Source organism: Myotis daubentonii, chromosome 17 (assembly GCF_963259705.1).
Source record: "Myotis daubentonii chromosome 17, mMyoDau2.1, whole genome shotgun sequence".
NCBI lineage: Eukaryota > Metazoa > Chordata > Mammalia > Chiroptera > Vespertilionidae > Myotis > Myotis daubentonii.
In genome coordinates, this window is record NC_081856.1 from 34548766 (window position 1) to 34569406 (window position 20641).

General features: G+C 34.4%; 1 protein-coding gene across 2 annotated transcripts in view; it reads left to right on the forward strand.

Annotated features, from left to right (window-relative positions):
* CSMD3 (CUB and Sushi multiple domains 3) overlaps positions 1-20641 on the forward strand; it is an 886927-nt gene that overhangs the window by 611204 nt on the left and 255082 nt on the right. For both annotated transcript variants that reach the window (XM_059671887.1, XM_059671888.1), the window contains 3 exons: positions 8182-8373; positions 13848-13974; positions 16878-17080. In XM_059671887.1, coding sequence (XP_059527870.1) covers positions 8182-8373; positions 13848-13974; positions 16878-17080 — 522 coding nt within the window. The remainder of the gene's footprint in view (positions 1-8181; positions 8374-13847; positions 13975-16877; positions 17081-20641) is intronic.

Genomic DNA, 20641 nt, shown 5'->3' on the forward strand with positions numbered 1-20641 from the left:
GGTCATAGGTTTAAATTTTGTCTTTCCCCACTGAAATGCTTGAGATCTAGAGATAAAGAAAACAGTGAATAAGACAAAGTTTATGTCCATATGAAGCCAATGTTTTATTGGGACAAGACAGAAAATAAAGATATGAACAAAAGATAAGGGAACTGCACCTAGAATTAGTTTGTAACAGGGCAATAGTGGACTAAAAGAAGGGGAACCCACATTCAGATCTGGGGGTAGAGGGCAGATAAGTGCAAAGGCTTAAGAGAGGCCCGGCCTTGAGTTGTGTGCCAGGAGCTGGATCAACGAGAAGAACAGGACAAAGTGAGAGGTAAAGTTGGAAGGCAGGCAGAGGGGAGATGGACTGTGTACGGGCTTGGATTTTATTTAAAGGCACAGAAACTTTCAATATTACCATGTCAAATGTGCGGGTTTAAAATAATAACCGACATTTATCTACCACTTGCTAGATACAATCCTATGAGTGAAGTACTGTTGTATTCCACAAGAAGAGGAGGAAACATAGAGCACAGAAAAGTTATGTGACTTGCCCAAGGTCACATAGTTATTAAGTGCAGATATGGAAGCAGAGCTGAGGAGCTCTGCTGCTTCTAGAATCCATGCTCTTAATTACCATACTATATTGCACCTAACCTGTTGTAGTTTTTTTTATTATTATTTTTAAATATGTTTGTATTGATTTCAGAGAGGAAGGGAGAGAGGGAAAGATAAAAACATCAATGATGAGAGAGACTTCGTTGATTGGCTGCCTCCTGCATGCCCCACACGGGATCAAGCCTGCAACTCGGGCATGTGCCCTGACTGGGAATCGTGACCTTCTGGTTCATGCTTCATAGTTCGATGAGCCATGTTGACTGGGCATTTTTTAAATTTTATTTTTGGAAAATTCCATTAGGTAATGCTCTTTCTTATCACTGATGTAATTGTAAAGAAAATTAATGTTTTAAATGTTAATGCACTTCTTCCCAAAGCAACTTTTGTCATTTTATTCCTGAGTATCTGAATGCTTTCCCATTGGCCAAATGCACTATAGGGTCATGACATACTCCTAGTGTCTTTCAGGGTGTTTATTCAGTTTTAAAACTCTGTCTCTTGAAGGTATGTTTCATTGCAAATTCTTTTAGCTTTTCATTTTTTTTTATTGCTTAAAGTAATACAAAGGGTATTACATATGTATACATTTTTTCCCTCCGCCCTAGACAGTCCCCTATAGCTTTTCATTTGTACTTACCCCACTTTCATTCAGTAGAAAGGAGTTAGATATTTAAGCTATCCTATTAGAGAGCTAAATTATACCTTTAGGATGGGTTATAGCATTGTCTTTTTTAAAGCTGATCTGGTAATGTCCATATGTCCAGCCATTAGCAGTGCCCCTGGGTTCAGATGTCCCCTTGTTATCACTTCTTTACATTTAATTTACTAAAGGCCTGAGACATATGTGTTATTGCAAGAGAAAAGTTCTGCTATATTTGAACTCTCTTAGCCTTCCAGGCTTTTGTTGTTATTGTTTGTTGTTATTTGTTGTTACTTGAAATGATTCAATAATCTACACAACATGGCCATTTAAAATTTTATATTCAAATTAAAGATGGGCATTAGCTAATGTTTGATGCCTTTTCTTGTGTACTAGCCTTATACATATGTAAGAAATTACCCTCTTTAAACTCTTTAAATTCATTACAGTATGTTGTTGGCAATGTTAACCGTGAAAAATAATCAGATGACCTATTAACTCTAATTTTATTCTTAGTGTATAACTTATTTAATGCAAATGCAAGTAGAAAATAATTAAATTACAAAAGAGCAACAAAATTATTCCATGTATTCCTATGTCCTATAAACCACTTAAGACGGATATTTTTGGCATTTCCTTTATTCTTTAAATCTTGAAATTAACTAAGTAATAAAGGAAGTATTGATTTATGCTGCATTATGTAGTATAATATATTCTAAAATATCAAAGAAATATGTCTTGATTATCAATTTTCAGACAATATTGGATGTACTTGCTTCATACTGGAATAACAAAGGAGACATTACCATTTTTATAGCCTTCACATCCCAAAAGTTCTGTGAATCTTAAACATAAATATTTAAAGTCCTACAAATTTACTGTTTACATAAAATTTAATGTCTGGAAGATTAGAGACATATATGAACATCAAACCTGTACAATGTTTAGAAAAAAAACTGTCAGAATAACTATGTCTTCAAGTAGGAGAAAATTTTCTAAAACAAAATATACAAGTAAAAGTCTGTCCATCCTTGCCTTTCTAAGCACATCCTGAAGCGCAGAGATTAAAAACCTGGCAGTACATTTGCCAGATTCTTCCCAGCGACGACCTCTGCTTAGAATCTGCCAATTAAAGGCAGTCCCCTGAGAGCGGAAAGGGGGGATCAGTGGAGAAGCCATTATTTTCCACCAGCATCTTCCAGCTGGATTGTGTTGCTGGCACCTGGGTGTGTGTGGCAGCAGCTTCCCAGAACTGGATTTCCTGAAAGCCAGCAGTGCTCTCTGAGCTCCACTCCCTCACATGTCTTATACTTTCCCTCTATTTTTTTTTATATTGAATCTTAGCAACTCTGCTTTACTGACCAAGCCCCAGTCATTATTTTTTTTTAAATTTTCTATAACAAACATACCATTAAAAAACTAAAAAGATGAGACAGTTTAGGAGGTATTATATATGTATAGAAAAAATCCTACAAGTCAATAAGAAAAAAAAAATTCTAAAAGAAAATTTCACAGAAGAAAATCCAGTGGCCAATAAGTCAAATGCATAATAGAAATTAAGAAATGAAGAGTAAACATTAAATAATATGCTATCGCACATTCATAAAATTGGTAAAAATTAAAAAGGTGCACAATACCAAGTGTTGATGACAGTTTGAAGAGTTTGAACCTCTTTTACCTTTGGTAAAGCCACCTAGAAGAGTAATTTGGCAACATCTCATTAAATTCCATTCCCAGATATAATTAGAGTACACCATTTTTACATTTGGCCGAATACCAAATGGCTGATTGTAAAGAAAAGAAAATAAAATAATCAGGAATTGCTGAACCCCACCATTCCAGAATGATGTACAAATGTATGATGTACAATACACAAACCAGCACTTTTTTCAGACTTTATACGTAGAATTTAGAGCACTGGCAGTTTAAAAGTATGTATTCTTTATATTCCACCTGTTTCTCGAGGTGGAATGAATAGCAGTCATTTCCACAATCTTTTTGTTTGTTTGTTTAAAGTCATAACTTCTATAAGCTCAAAACTCTGATTAAAAACACACACACACACATAAGGGTCTTTTTATTTTAAGTTACATCAAAAATGCTACTTACATTCAAAAAGTTAGTTTTCAGATATCATATATCTCTAAGCCTTCTGCCTTATTGTAGCATTGGTTCTGTTTTTCTGACCAGACATGACATGTCCCTATGTGAATACACAGTTGTTGTTCCTAATAAATTGAAAAGAAATTATGTTGAGGTAGGGATTCAACGGTTTACCTTTCAGTAAGTCAAGGCAAAAGTTGAATAGTAGATTAGCAAACTTTGAATGAACCTTAGGGACAAAATGGATCCGGACATGGGGCATAACCTGTAGAAATAATACTTTTGAAAGGGTACATAGAAGCACAGCCTTTTTGTAACCGTAGTGATTGGAAATGTTATAAATGCTCATCAACTAGAGAATAAATCAATCACTTTGGGGTTGGCCTACAGTGGAATTCCACAGAGTAGTTAAAATAAATACAATGTATATGTGCATAAATATAAAGGTTAAAAGAAAATGCTGGGCAATATATAAAGAAAGGCTCAGAAGTTTTAAAATAATTTTATAATTAGTAAAATGTATACCTACTTGCAAAACATATTATGTATTTTCATAGACATATAGATATGTGGTAAAATATATAAAATATGTGTGATAATGGTAACTAATTCAGAATATTTGCCAGCTCTTGGTAGGGAAAGACCACAAAGGGATTAAGGAGGGACACGAATGGAACTTTAACTTGTTTTGCAATATTGGTTCTTTTAATAATAATGTTAATTTGAATGTTAACAGTTACTATGAGTATTATTCTGAAAATGAATATGAATTAAAATTAACTTGAGCAACTATGATTCTAGAATGTGATAGAGTAAGTTGGTGAAGTTACATTATCCTTTGTAGGTTTCAAATTATAACTCAAAACTAAATTAGAGCCCAGCCGGTATGGCTAAGTGGTTGAGCATTGACCTATGAACCAGGAGGTGATGGTTCAATTACCAGTCAGGGCACATGCCCAGATTGTGGGCTCAATCCCCAGTGTGGGGCATGCAGGAGGCAGCCAATCAATGATTCTCTCTCATCATTCTCTCATCATTGATGTCTCTCTCTCTCCCCCCTTCATCTCTGAGATCAATAAAAATAATTTAAAATAAAAACATATTAAAAAAAACTAAATTAGAAATCCTTAAAGAAATACTATACTACATGGTGACAGGAAAGGAATTAGATCTCAATGTAAGTTATTCAGCAAGTCAAAAGAATTCAGGTAATAGGGATTTTTCAGTTCCCTTCATGCTCTAGAAATTTTCATTTCATCAGACTATCAGATTTCACAAGGAATGGGGAATATTAATACCTTATATGATTTTGTATAAATTCTTTATTTAATTGTAAGTTTCAAATATTTGAGCTTTTCAATGAAAAGATTGGCAGCTGAATGTTTCCATAAAGTTCTGAGTATTGATGAATAAGCAATAATAATTCCACCAAACTGGACTAAATGATGTTGTGCTTTGTAGTTTATATACTATTGTCCATGTGCATTTTCATCTACAATGCAGAATATTATAAGTTATCTTAATATACAAAAACTATCTCCATTTTACCTCATCACCAGCAATTGCCAACCGCATTTATAGAGCATTCACATTAAGGAAGGATGAATTTGGTAATGAACCTTGAAAAGAAAGCTTGACTTTCATTTTTGTTTTTATTAATGATACATGCTCAAAAGTGGCTGCATCTTGAATGATAAACTCAATATTATGTCTAGTAGAAGGAATGCAGTTTTGCAATTTTTGAACAGGGACACTTTAAAAGTAGTATCAAGTATGCAAATTCATGCAGACTGATGCAGCCACTGTGGAGAACAATATGGAATTTCCTCAAAAAAACTAAAAATGGAACTCCCATTTGACCCAGTGATCCCACTTCTAGGGATATATCCTAAGAAACTACAAACACCAATCAGAAAGGATAAATATACTCTTATGTTCATAGTAGCACAATTTACAATAGCTAAGATTTGGAAACAGCCTAAGTGCCCAGCAGCAGATGAGTGGATTAAAAACTGTGGTACATCTACACTATGGAATACTGCGCTGCTGTAAAAAAGAAAGGAACTCCTACCATTTGCAACAGCATGGATGGACCTGAAGAGCATTATGCTAAGCGAAATAAGTCAATTGGAGAAAGACAAATATCACATGATCTCACTCATTTGTGGAATATAATGAACAACATAAACTGGTGAACAAAAACAGATCCAGAGACAGAGAAGCATTGATCAAACCATCACAGAGGGAAGGCAGGGGAGGGTGGGGGTAAGGGGGAGAGATCAAACAAAGGACTTGTATGCACGTATATAAGCATAACCAATGGACACAGACACCAGGGAGGTGAGGGCATGAGCCAGGGGGGAGGTAGGGGGGAGTAATGGGGGGATAAAGACACATATGTAATACCTTAATTAATAACGAAAAAAATAGTAAGTAAAAATAGTATCAAGTATACAAATTAATGTTCTGAAATTTTACAGTTACAACTTCTGCTATTTCTACTTCTGTGTTTAAAAGACTGACTTGCTAGAACATGTATCCCTTATACCTTGTTATATATATATATATATATATATATATATATATATATATATATATATAAATGTATATAAAGTATATATATATATACATGTATATTCATGTATGTGTGTGTATGTATATATACATATATAAATCATATGTCATCATTTGAATTAACGTCTAACTTTTTGTCTAGCTCCGTCTCTGAAGCTGTTTGAATTTCCCTTAACATATTTTTACCCAAACTGGGCTGTTACAAATTGATCTGTAAGGGAAATTTCTGAAGATGTGTTTTTTTAATCATCTCATTAACTCCAGTTTCTCATTAGAATTATTTTAGGTATTTTTTTAGTTGTTTCCTAGAAGTAATTGCCTTTAAAAATCCAAAGTCATCCAGGAGCATTATTGAACATCTGCTGTGTGCCAGGATTTGTGCTTGGTGGGCATTGTGAGAAAGAAAAAGTAATCAAATCATTCTAGTTGGTAGGGAAACAAACACAAGAAGCAGTGATTGTAAATGAATTGAAATATGCAGAGCAATTCTATCAGTTAACTGAGGAGGGAATGATTAAGAACCCCAAAAAGAGACTAGGAAAGGATCCTTTTGTTCTCCAAGAGCAAATATATCCCTCAACACACAGAAATTATAGTATAAACACATTACTTCCAGCTTACAAGTTTTGGTGATTTTATGTATGTTTTGATACTGTAAAAACGCCAATGATTTAAATTTTACTTTCTAGTTTCTATACTAATTTGGTCAAGGATCTGTGCCTATAAAAGAGATGCAAATCTTTTTATTATATAACTTAAGACACAAATGTTTTCCTTATCTCCAACATTTTTGTGTTAAAATCACAGATTTCCCTCATACATGACGCTATCTGGATATTCTTTTTCATTCTCTAGTCTCAGAAGTCATAACTTGGATAATTTTGCACCTAATTATCTTCTTTTTGTAAAACATTAGAGATAGAGAACTCCATAGGGTGTTGGAAATATGTTTTGATTACTAGTGTTATGTTTGGTTTAAATTACGAAGTATCTTCTAGTTATTTCAGAATCTTAACAGTTTATTGTGCTCCGATTGTTAGGTTTTTAATATCCATCTTTATTAATTTTATTCTGAATTATACCCAAGGTCTTCTGGATCTTGAGAGATCAAATTATCATTAAGATAATATAATCATAATAACAATAACCCTGTAAGCCCCCTTTGACCCGGCCCTTAACCTTGTAGTAACAAGATGAAAATCAGATAGAAAAATCTACACGAGTGGACAGAGTCAAGGGATGAAGAAAAATGGGCTTTCTCTGTTTAAAGGAGCTGTCTCGCCCTCCTGTCTGGAAAGGAGGGAGAAAAACCTTTGCTTCTTTGAGATGGATAGGAAGGACTCTGGCTTTTTATTCTAACCTTTGCGAAGTAAAGACATCTCTCCAGAGGCCAGATTAGCCTCCTGTGCATGCAGTTTTTGTCATCTGAAGATGTGCCTCAGGCCCTGGCCTTGTTTTCCCTTCAATTATAAACACAAACCCCCTCCGAAGTTAGGGAAATCTCTCTCGAATTCTCTTACTAATGTTATAGTGGTAAAATAACTTATTAAGGCTTGCTCTGGCCCCCGGGTCCCAACTTTCCAGTAAAATTAATGCAAGAAGCCCAAACTCTGCAGAATCACAAAAATATTTTCTTTACACCCCAGAGTGACAACATGTAGGAAGAATAATATGTGTTTGGGGGCTTATTTCCCTGTGAGAATTTTTTCAGAGCTGTAAATTTCTGGAGAAGGCAGAATATAACAATTCAGGGTTCTTCAATCTAATTACTATTATGTTATTTTTTGATAAAATATATTTTAAATATAAAACTATTTCATGTTCTAAGACTATAGCAGTAAAGAGTCTCAATTTATATTTGCAGTGGACATATTTGTTACTTGGACAGTTATGATTTCACATAAATTTTATGTTTTAAATTTTGATGTAGTAGTTATAATGGCCAGAATCTATTATTAGCTGTAAATCACTTAAAGCATGCAAGCAGCTTAGTACTAAAACAAGCCATGATATAGTCATATAGCCCATGGGAATCGTTTGAAAAATACAAAAAAAAAATTCTTATTTTAAAAAATGTAAAAACTCTCTTTGGCTGTTGCCTAATATCAAAATTAAATGTGGTAAGAGTATTATAAGTAGGAAAGAGAATACAACTGAGTAAGGGAATGTAACTGTATGAAAATAATAGGAATGCATGATTTGTAGAGTTTTAATTTTTTCTGTTAAATTTCACCTTTAATAAATTTATATTCTCCTCGCAGGTTTTGAACTTTCACATTGTGAAGACCCTGGCATTCCACAATTTGGATACAAGATCAGTGACCAAGGCCACTTTGCTGGTAGCACTATCATTTACGGATGCAATCCCGGCTACACTCTCCATGGAAGTAGCCTTCTCAAGTGCATGACTGGGGAGAGAAGGGCATGGGACTACCCTCTGCCTTCCTGTATTGGTAGGAGACTCGTTCAGATTGTCAGGGAATATTTCTATAGAAGTGTTACCAGAATACACTGCAGTTTTTCAAGTGATTCCACCTGTCTACACACAACTCATACCTTAAGTCAAGAAGTTAATGTGTGCCCCCCGCCTGCAGTCTAGTCTCCGTGTAGTTGACCCCATTTATGCTCTTTGTCCTCCCTTAACCCTTTTTTCTCCTCTGAGAGTCACCATTCTCTTGTTTGTATCTATGAGTTTGTTGTTTGCTTTTTTTGATTCTTTGTATGTTTGTTTTGCTTGTTCATTTGTTGCTTTTTATTTTATATTCACATATGAGTGAAAAGTATTTCTTTAAATAGATTTTTATTGATTTCAGGGAGAGGGAGAGTGAGATAGAAACGTCAATGATGAAAGAGAATCATTGATTGGCTGCCTTCTGCAGGCCCCACACTGGGACCAAGCCTGCAACCTGGGCATATGCTCTGATCAAGAATCCAACTGTAACCTTCTGGTTCATAGATCAAAGCTCAACCACTGAGCTATGTCAGCCGGACAGTTATCTTTTTTTTTGCCTAACTCATTCCATAAGATCCATCCATATTATCATAGAGTATACAACTATAAAGTTGTACACATGAAATTAATGTCAGGCTATTAGCCAGTATTACCCTAATATAGCTAATAAAAATTTTAAAAATATATTAGTAAGAAATACACTATTTTTAAAACCTAAAAAAAATTGAAGTTAATGAACTAAAATTTGTCAGAAGGAAATTAATGAAAAGTGAAGGCCTTCTTTTAATAATTTTTATGAGTATTTTTTGATGCAATGTAGCATTATTTTATTTTTCCTATCTTGGTAAAATTTAACACACTACAGAAATATGTTAAGATTCTTAACCATATAATTTATTCAATCACATTGTACATATCTATCCTATATAATAAAAGCCCAGCGACCAAATGGTGGAATGACCAGAACAACCAGTCAACCAGTCGCTATGATGCATACTGACCACCAGGAGGAATATGCTCAACGCAGGAGCTGCCCCCTGGTGGTCAGTGTGCTCCAACAGTGGGAGCACCGCTGGGCTGACTGGGATGAACAGCACTTCCACAGCGGGTTGATCCCCATAGGCCATGCCCCCCACCAGTGCACAAATCCTGTGCACCAGGCCTTTAGTTTTAATATAAAAAATGATTGCCAGTCCTGCTATCAAGGTGATTAAAAACAATAAACTATTATCAATAACTTAAAAAAGGATTTGTTTATATACTCAACTTTTCAGAAATCTAAGGAAGTTCATATGCTTTTTAAAATGTGTATGCAGCATAATATAATTAACCAATTTCCATAAGATTCTTCTGAGTGATATCAGATATATAGTTTACATGAAGCTAGACAATAAGCATTCTCTACTATCTGATAGCTCAATAATGAATATTGGGTATGTGTGGGTGGGAGGGTGGATAGAAAAGTATTGTAAAGACCACTACTCCCCCTGCCTCCCCACAAAATCAAATATATCCCAGGTTGGATCTTTAGGGCAACAACAAAAAACAACAACATTTTAACAAAACACTAACTGCTTAGTAGGGAACAAACATGCAGTGATTCATTAGTCATTCTTATTTTGTAATGGTATTTATGGAGGCACAGATTCATTCCGTCACATGTCCGTATGTATTAAATTGGCCAAAATATTTTTCTAAAATAGTTTTATTAAGGTTAATACCCCAAAAATGCACATATTCAATGTATATGGTTTGAGGACCTATTGAGACAAGGTTTAATCTTTGTTAGTTGGTATGGTCAACATATGAATCTCCACAAAACTTGCTAGAATACAAACTATTAAAAAATAGAATTTTAGTCATTAGAGGCCTCGTGGCTAACTGCAGTGTTTTTGATGCCCCGAGACCTCTATTGGATTTTTAAAACATAGATTCATGCTGAAAGCAAACATGTTTTTAATCCAACCAAAATGCACTTTTAGTCCTTTCTTTTCATACAGCAACTGAATTTTGGATAGATTATGAGGATAATATCTATAATAATAATCAACCTAAATTGATTAAGCTTAGGATTCTGGAATATGACCAATAAACCACCCACTGGCAGTGGTTATGAGAAAAATGTAGCATTGATTAATTCTCTCTAGGTTATATTCTTTGATGTGTACAGGAAATATATTTAGAAAATCATTAAAGGTTACAATAACATAAAACTATAAACTTGCAAACACTGACTTGCATGCTGTCTTGAAAATTAAATTCACAAAACAAATACATTAAAAACCATATGTTTTTTAATATGTATTGATCCAAACTGAAAATATTCTTTATTTTTTGGAGTAATTTATGCAAATGGAAGAACATTTGGTCTGAGATCAGAAGATTTTAATTATGTTTGCAGTGAATCAATGCACTTTATATAAAATATCCCAAGACAAACTTAGTGACTTAATACTGCTCAAGATCTCATGAGAAGGGTAACGTTTATTTATTTATTTTTTCAATGATAGATGATCAGGAAGAACAGCTAAAACAGTTGGACACATGGTGATGATTTCCATGATAACAGAAGATGAAATTCTGTTTTGGATAGTGTTCTCTGTTGGCAACAATTGATAGCTTTACCACCTGGCCTAAGATTATAATTTTCTGTGCTTATTAATATTAAATATTTATATGGCTATATTTTTTCCTCAAGCAAATAAACTTTTTCTCTAATACATGGGTAATTACGTTTCTGAAACTTATATTTTGATCAAATAAAAATTAATTTTTAAAGCAGTATACTTTCTTTAAATACTATTTCATTGTTATCCTGCAAACATAAGTCTTCTCACAGAAATGAATTCTAGCACTATAACATACCACCCCGGCTCATTTGAAGTCAAAATACTAAGTAAAGAAAAATGGAGAGAAAAAGAAGTTATGTTTAAATTCAAGATATAACATAGTGCACATAACTCCAATTTAGCCTGTAATTGGTTAAACATTAATCTGAAAAAATGAAGAATAAAATTTGTTTGCATAATAAATATATGCCAATATTGATAAATCATAAAAATGATGAAAATTAATTAATATAGGTATACAGTTCTAGTTGTTCAATAAAGTTTTTGTTTAAAAAAATAGAAACACCACAAGTGATAGTGACATCTTGAATACTGATATCTTCTTATTTACTTAAAAATGATAAATTGCTGCCTGGCTGGTGTTACTCAGTGGTTGAACATTGACCTATGAACCAGGAGGTCAGGTTCCATTCCCTGTCAGGGCCCAAGCCTGGGTTGCAGGCTTCATCTCCAGTAGGGGGCATGCAGGAGGCAGCCTATCAATGATTCTCTCTCATCATTGATATTTCTATCACTCTCTCTCCCTTCCTTTCTGAAATCAATAAAAATATATTTTAGCCCTAACCGGTTTTTCTCAGTGGATAGAGCGTTGGCCTGCGGACTGAAGGGTCCCAGGTTCCATTCCGGTCAAGGGCATGTGCCTTGGTTGCGGGCACATCCCCAGTTAGGAGGTGTGCAGGAGGCAGCTGATCGATGTTTCTCTCTCACCAATGTTTCTGTCTATCCCTCTCCCTTCCTCTCTGTAAAAAATCAATAAAATATATTAAAAAAATAAAAATAAAAACATATTTTAAAAAATAATAACATCCTAGCTAGTGGCTCAGTGGTAGAGCACCAATCCATGAATGAAGAGGTCACTGGTTTGTTTCCTGGTCAGGGCATGTGCCTGGGTTGCAGCCTGGAATTCCCAGTAGGGGATGTGCAGGAGTCAGTTGATCAATGTTTCTATCTCTCTCCCCCTCTCCTTTTCTCTCTCTCTCTCTCAAATCAATAAAACTTAACTAAAAAAAATAAGTACTAGTAATAATAAGTAAATTACAAACTATTAAAAATTAATCCCAATATAAATTAGATTGAATTGTTGATGCAATACAAAAAACTGCTAGTCCTCTATGAATGTGTGTCAATCCCTCTAGAAAAACAGAATCAATAGAATGCTAGATCTAGATCAATTGATCTATCTACCTACCTATCTATAATCCGTCTTTCTAAAGAGATTCATTTTAGGGAATTGATTCAAGCAATTGTGGTGGCTGACAAATCCAAAATCTATAGGAAAGGCCAAAAGGCTAGAGAAGGTCAAGCAGGAGTTTAGACTACAGGGAGAAGTTCTTTTCTAGAAAATTCAGTTTTTGCTCAAAAGGCCTCCCAATTGATTAGATGAGGGCCAACTACATTATCAAACACAATATCAAAGGTGATCTCCTTTACTTAAAGTAAATTGATTGCAGATGGTAACCACATTGATGAAATAACTTCACAGCAACACCTAGGCTAGTGTTTGATTAAATAGCTGGCTCTTGTAAACCTAGCCAAGTTATCACAAGAAACTAACCATCACAGTACAGTGAAATATAATATCTAAAATTTTTGATACAAATACACTTATATGAGTAGAGCCTGCAAATTTGAACATTAGGTTCTGTTCTAAGGTGTCTCCCAAATGCTAAAACTCTATCTTTGACCTTTGCCTTAAAAAAAAAAATAAGAAGATTAATTCAGCCATTGAATTTGAGTAAGATAAAAACAAGGAAAATATGAGAGTATCTTCAAATATTTATGCAACTAGCAAGCTTTGTTTTGGTTACTTTTTAGTAGGAAATAATTTGGAGAATTTTCAAATTTATAATATATGACTAAAATACTTAGTTTTCTCTTCCTGAATACAGTTATTTCTGGAATTAAGACTACACCAGGCATCCCTATATGTTAAAAAAAAAAAAGTATGAAAATGGAGAGGGAATCCCCCAAAAGATAAAAATCTCTTTAGATTATATGACAATATTTACATTTTAACTTGATGAATTTTATAAAAATTAGAGATTACATTAAATCCAAACCAAACTAGATTTAACTGAAGTAAGAAATCTCTAATAAAAATGATGCTTTGGCTTTTGGGAGGTTAAAGTGAAAGTGTTTAGAGTGATTTAAAGGGGAATAAAAGGACAATGAAATTTAGAAGGCCTGAGGGACTACAGTAAAGATTAGTTTTTCTCAGAGGTGGGTTAGCAAGATGATGAATTATTCAGCCTGCAACCAACTAGCACTAAGCAACTCGCCATCTGTTTCTCCTTTTTAAATTGTCATTATTTAACAACACATCTTAAAGTGTTTGGAATCCTAAACTTAGAGTTTTTGACTGTGTCTCTCTTTTTTTAAAATCCCGAATTGCATTCATTCCATTATCTTTTATGTGATCTAACTTGACACTCTTGCTTTATTGTGCAATATGTTCTTCAATTAATACCTTACTCTGAGAAAGCATATACAAATACATACTTTTAAGAAAAGGGGGAGTCAATTCTTATTTTTCTTAAGGTACTAGGTATCATTGTAAAATTCGCAGATTGTTTTCAAAAGACTGGCATTAAACTGTGAGTTAAATTTTCATTTTCTTATTTATTAGCTGAATGTGGAGGTCGTTTCAAAGGAGAATCATCAGGAAGAATCTTATCTCCCGGTTACCCTTTTCCATATGACAATAATCTGCGTTGCATGTGGATGATTGAGGTGGATCCAGGAAACATTGTCAGGTAAATGGATTTTATTTTCTTAAAATGATTAGGGGATCTGGATTTCCTGATGAGCCCCTGAGTATAATATCAATCAACATCAACATTTTTCAAGATTTTTACCCTTGGTAAGGAAAAACTTAGATTTTATCTGTTAAACGTATGAAAAATAAAAGTATTAATAAGAATGGTTTATTGATTTATGGATCACAGTGGTAGCTGATATAACCCCATAGAAAGATGCTTCTTATATTTATGAGAGGGCACAGAGGAAGAGAAATTATTCTGCTTCTTGGCACTTTGCTCACTTAATTCTTCTGTTTTTAATTTTCCCCTGAGGACATGCCTAGAGAGGCAGGGAGGAGAGAGAGAGAGAGAGAGAGAGAGAGAGAGAGAGAGAGAGAGAGAGAGAGAGAGAGAGAGAGAGAGGAGAGAGAGAGAGAGAGAGAGAGAGAGAAAACAGTTGCCTTCTGTACACTTTTCAACTGGGGATCAAACCCACAGCCCAGGCATGTGCCCTGACTGGGAATCAAACCAGCAACCTTTCGGTGCATGAGAGGACCCCCAGACAACTGAGCCACCCTGCCTGGCTGCCTGGCTACACATTTAATTCTTGAAGACTCAAGAAGCTGAGTCCACCATTTTGATAGCTATACAAAATTGTCCTGGTCACCATCATAAATTTAGCCTCACAAACATTTAGAATAAATACGAATAGAAGGGGGACTCAGTAAGTATGTACTCCTTGCCTTCCATGGCTTTAGGCATATCTCTGGAGCACCTGCTCTCGGCCCCTTTACCCAGGCTCGATTCCTCTTTCCTGCTGAGGATAGAGGGGTGGCTAACAATTCTTCACATCATGGCCCTTTAGATGAGAGCAGACCATTGACTCCTATGTCAACAGAGTCAGGTTTCCAAGGCCGTGACATGCTCTCAGTCTTAGGTTAAGTATTTGAGTTATGGCCAGGGAGGGTTTAGTAAATGAACAAATTGTCCTTGACAAATGAGCCAGTGTGTTATTGCTCACAAAACAATGACTTTAAACCTAGGAATTGATTCTTTTACATAAGTGAAATTTCAGACAGGCTTCTGGTGGTGCAAGTGGTTATAGAAAACAAGTATTACCATTTAAAAAACATTATGAAAGCCCTAACCGGTTTGGCTCAGCGGATAGAGTGTTGGGCTACGGACTGAAGGGTCCCAGGTTCAATTCTGGTCAAGGGCATGTACCTTGGTTGCGGGCACATACCCAGTAGGGGGTGTGCGGGAGGCATCTGATTGATGTTTCTCTCTCATCGATGGTTCTGACTCTCTATTTCTCTCCCTTCCTCTCTGTAAAAAATCAATAAAATATATATTAAAAAAATAAATAAAAAACGTTATGAAAGCTATACTGAATGCATTATTGGATGTAAACTGGTATACTATTGGATATGATCTGGCATGTCATTTTTGCAAGGGAGTTTACAGAACTCAAAATAGATTACACTAGATTGATTCTCAACCTATTTTTATTTAGTATAGGTAATGCATTGTTTTATTTAAATATTAGAAAACTTGAAAATATTGATTTCAACTGGATTCTGGGACTTTTTAAAATTAAAGAACAATACTTGATATTGTTCAAAATTAAAGTTGCAACCATTCATATATCAAACATAAATGTGATATATATGTTGAAAGAGTTGAGTTGAACTGTTGACAAAATTGGATTTCTAATTTTTGGCACTAGTCACAGAATGTCAGATACTAATTTTGTCTAAATTATATATAAAACAGATTAGATTTATTATAAAACAAGGTTTTTTAGTTTTCATCCATTTTTTGGAGGGTGAGTAAACATTATTTTTTACATTGAGGAAGTTCCCTTTTACTCCTAGACTGCTGAATACCATTATAATGTTGAATTTTTTAGAATACTTTTCTTTCTGTATATATTGAGATGTTTATGTTATTTTTTTCTTATATCTATCACTGTGAGGATATTGATTTGTTTCTGAATGTGAATTATTCTTGCATTTATGGAATAAGTCTCATTGAAATCTAATCAATCAAACAAACAAACTTGAAACATTGGTAAAAATATATACTGTGCAGTAAGAAAACTTTAGTTCAATTTATGACTCTGTCATCCTTTGGGCATTTTATTTAATCTATCTAAACCCCATTTGACACATTTATAAAATTGAGATTAAAAACTATTCCTGCTTCATAGAGTCATAACAGTTCAACAACAACAATAACAAAATGTAATGCATTTTGCACGGTGCCTGGCATGTGCCAGATCCTCCACCAGTGTCACCTGCTGTGGCCATAGTTGAAATTCATGAACAGTGAAAAGAATGTATACCTCAAAGTTGATAATTTGCCAGGTGATATAGTAGTACATTTCATCATTCTAAAGAAATAAATTATACTGTTCAAGAAAAATTTATTATGGTTAAATATTCTGTTAAATTTTGGAAACCAAATATGCTAGGTGTCCGGTCGTCCAGTCATCCGTTCAACCAATCAAAGTGTAATATGCTAATGATATGCTACAGCTGCTCAACCACTCACTATGACTTGCACTGCCCACCAAGGGGCAGACGCTACAACCAGTAGGTTAGCTTGCTGCGGGGGTCTGGACGATTGGCACTGAGGAAGATGGGCCAGACACACCCTGGAGCCCTCCCATGGTCCCTCCCCAGCTGGCCAACTTCCCGTGTCCCTCCCCAGCCTCAATTGTGTATTGGTGGGGTTCCTCGGCCTGGCCTGCGCCCTCTTGTAACCTGGGCTGAGGGATTCCCACCCCCTGAGTGCACAAATTTTATGCAATGGGCCTCTAGTAATGAGTAAGAGCAAAGATGCATATGTGTTATATTTTTTATTTAAAACAGAATCTGTACTTAAACTTATCAAACAGATATATGTTTCTTCCACAGCCTACAGTTTCTTGCTTTCGATACGGAAGCATCACATGATATACTCCGAGTTTGGGATGGTCCACCAGAAAATGAAATGCTTTTAAAGGAAATTAGTGGATCTCTTATTCCTGAAGGAATCCATAGCACCCTCAATATTGTAACCATCCAGTTTGACACGGATTTTTATATCAGCAAATCTGGATTTGCAATTCAGTTTTCAAGTGAGTTACTATTTTATTTCTTAAAAGCAAATGAGAAATGCTATTCAAATAGTTCTGTTAACTTTACTGCTCAAAACGTTTATGATTTTAAATGTTCTTATTGGATCTTCTTAATCTGCAGTTAAAGTAAAATATATTTGGAAAAGAGAAATGCAATTAACTTTGAGTCAATATATGAATCGTTGAGACTGTATCCTCAATTGGCAAACCGATTTTCCTTAAAATATAGGTGGTGTTATAATGATTCAGCAAATGAAATAATTACATTACAAAAGCTTGCAATATAGATTTACATTTTAAAAATTTTAAATGTTTAATTTTATATTCACAGATATATTTAACAAACTAGTTTAGATCTACTTTTAAATTAAAAATTTCCTATAACAAGAAAATACCATGCATAAGTAATTACCTGTGTTCATCACTCGTCTGTATGTGTGTGTTGTTGTTTTTCGACTAAATATATATTGTTCTGTCAAAGGAATTTTGTTTTATTGTCTGGAGGAAAATAGATGAAAACTTAAAAAATTTAATTGCTATTTTTATATTGCCAACACACATTGTCACTTTACAATTATTATCTGATGGATTTTTTCATTGTATCTGTTTTAAAATTTTTATTATTAGACATCTATCCAAATTTCCAAGGTCATCTATAAAAAGAGTGCAAACCAGTATTCTTCAAATGGCCCTGAATTAAACCCCAGCTCCTTACTAACTGGGCACCTTACCTTATCACCTGAGGCTGAGTTTTCTAATTCACATAGGAATAATAATGCTCATCCCATAAATAAGTTATTAAGATGTAGCATGGTTACATGTGCACAGTACTTGGTATTGAGGAGATGGTGCCCAATGCACTATTATCATTATATGAATAAATGTCAAATTGAAATCCTTTGAAAAAATGGAGAAAGCTTGAAGGAATTTTGACTCTCCACAAAATATATTGCTTTAGATAAGTGACTGGTTAATACATTTAAACAATTGGTGGACTTTTTGTTCAGGGAACACAGTTGTTTGACATAATTAACTAACAGAAAACAATTGTTTTGTATTGTATATATGCCAAGCTTGTATGAAAGGTGTAAATCAGTATAGAAGAGTCAATATTTGTAAATTTGTAATTTAAATTCATATATCTTTTGAAAAAAGTATGAAAAATAAGAAAATTTTTGTGTAATTGGTGAACAGAAATGGCTTCTAATTATAAAACACCAAACATGTTTCATTTTTATGTCTTTTGTTCTCTACTAGTTATCTCTTTTTTTGAAGTTAGGGACAATTTATCAGAGAACTATTCATGACTGCTGTCCAATTTCAGTTCTAATTTTAGTTTGGAAACTACCAGTTCTCCTTTCCTTTACCTTAAGTTAGGAATATATAATGTTTTACACTTAAATGGTTATTGTGATTAAATATCTGAAAACACTCATGTTATAAATGCCTCAGGATAGTGTTTGTGAATGCCAAGTCCATGTGTTAAGGGAAACAGGCTGTTTCATATGAGTTTCAGGGAATTTTTAGTGCAGATTTTTCTGTAAAATTAGCAATGCATCTTTACATTTATTATATTTGTCAGCATATTAAAGTTATCGAAACAATGTGCATAATACCAGATCTTTACTAAACCTTCATAATATCCTTTTTAAGATGCATAGAAATTTGTACTACTGATCTGAGACTGAAAACCTACCCATTAAAGTAAAAATCCTTTGAGGGTTAATATATTGTGAAAATCATCAGTCATTGAAAATTAGTCTCTTGGTGGTAGGTCTTCTGTAACTCATGCTTACACAGCTTAACAAGCGCCCAGATTTCAAATTTGAAAATATTATTTTAATGAATGAGTTCTTATTTGTATGTCAAGAACCAGGTTAAGTGTTTTATATACATGATCTCATTCATTTAATCCTCTCAAAAGCAATATGACATATGATACGTCACCCACTTTCCAAATAAATACTCAGAGGTTTAGAGAGTGAGTTAATTTGTTCAAGGTCAACTGCTATCAAGCCTGGAGCTGTGACTCAAATCCATATGTGTTTGCAAGGAACTCTACACTATGTCTGGAGCATAGCATATGCTTGGTAGTTATTATTATTGTGCTGTCATTATTTATTTTAAGTATATTTTTATTGATTTCAGAGAGGAAGGGAGCAAGAGAGAGAGAGATAGAAAATCAATGATGAGAGAGAATCATTGATTCGCTGCCTCCTGCACACCCCATAGTGGGGAACAAGTCCACAATCCAGGCATGTGCCCTGACCAGGAATTGAACCGTCACCTCCTGGTTCATAGGTCGACTCTCAACCACTGAGCCATGCTGGCTGGGCATGCTGTCATTATTATTTAGATACATGTATTAATATGCTAGAGGAAATAGGAAGCTTTTACTTATATATTATTAGTCACAATGAAGTTCTACTATGTAATCAGCTGTGCTCCTGATTATGCTCCCAAGCACCACATCTACGGTCACACTTGAAAGGCAGGTGATTCATACAAGTGAAACAGAAAGGAGGAGTGAGAAAGCTGGAGTGTATACAACCCACTTACAAGGTCAGCTGCCCTTCCTCGTTATAGTCATTTTGTCCTGTAGCAAGACGGGTTAAAGTGGAACTTGAAATAGGTAATTTTGTGTAAAGTCATCTAATTTTCAAGGAAAACAGCTACACTTAAAGGAATGTTAACAGACTATATAGGCCAATAAACCACTACTTTAGGTCAAATTTGGCTTGTAGGTCAGTTTGCCCTGTTAGGGCCCTTGCTAAAGTCCTCTTCCCTGGATAAATCTATCTCATGTTACTCATTGGTTTATTTGTTCATTTGTTCTTTAAGGATCATATTCTAAACATATTTATCACCAATTTTCTCAGTTGCATCTTCCCTTTCAGTGAGGCAAATCTTAGTTTCACAAATACACACACACACACACACACACACACACCACACACACACACACACACACACACACACACCACACACACACACACACACACGCTGTACTGTTTCTGTGTCTAAACCTTCTGCCACCTTAAAAGTTTCTCTGTCTGCTCTCTTATGCTTCAGTATTGCTCATTCTTACAGACTCAGCACCAAGACCTCTCTCTAAAAATATTTTCTGACCTCTTAATTAAACATTTTAATGTTTATAAAATATCTCTTTTAAAACATTTTCTGACCTTCCTTTATTAAACATAGTCAAGCCCATGCCCCAGGCACCAGCTGTGATTTATTTCCAAATAAAGATGAGAATAAATGGTTTAACAATTCATTGTTCTGAAGATATTTGAATTATGTGACATTTGCTCCCCAAAGATAGTTTGGGTTCCTTTGTCTCCCTAAATCTTTATAAAGAACAAGGTCATGTTTGGGATGGTTATATAGTTTATTTTACTAATCTAAGATAATTTTTTGAGAGTAAAAGCTTAAAAATTAAGCTGGACAACAGGCATAAATCAGGAAAGTTGTTGCCAAATCATGATGTGTCATTTAATTGTCAGACTTTTATTCTATCCTCATTCTCCTCACCATGTGCATTCCTGTTCTGAGCAAATA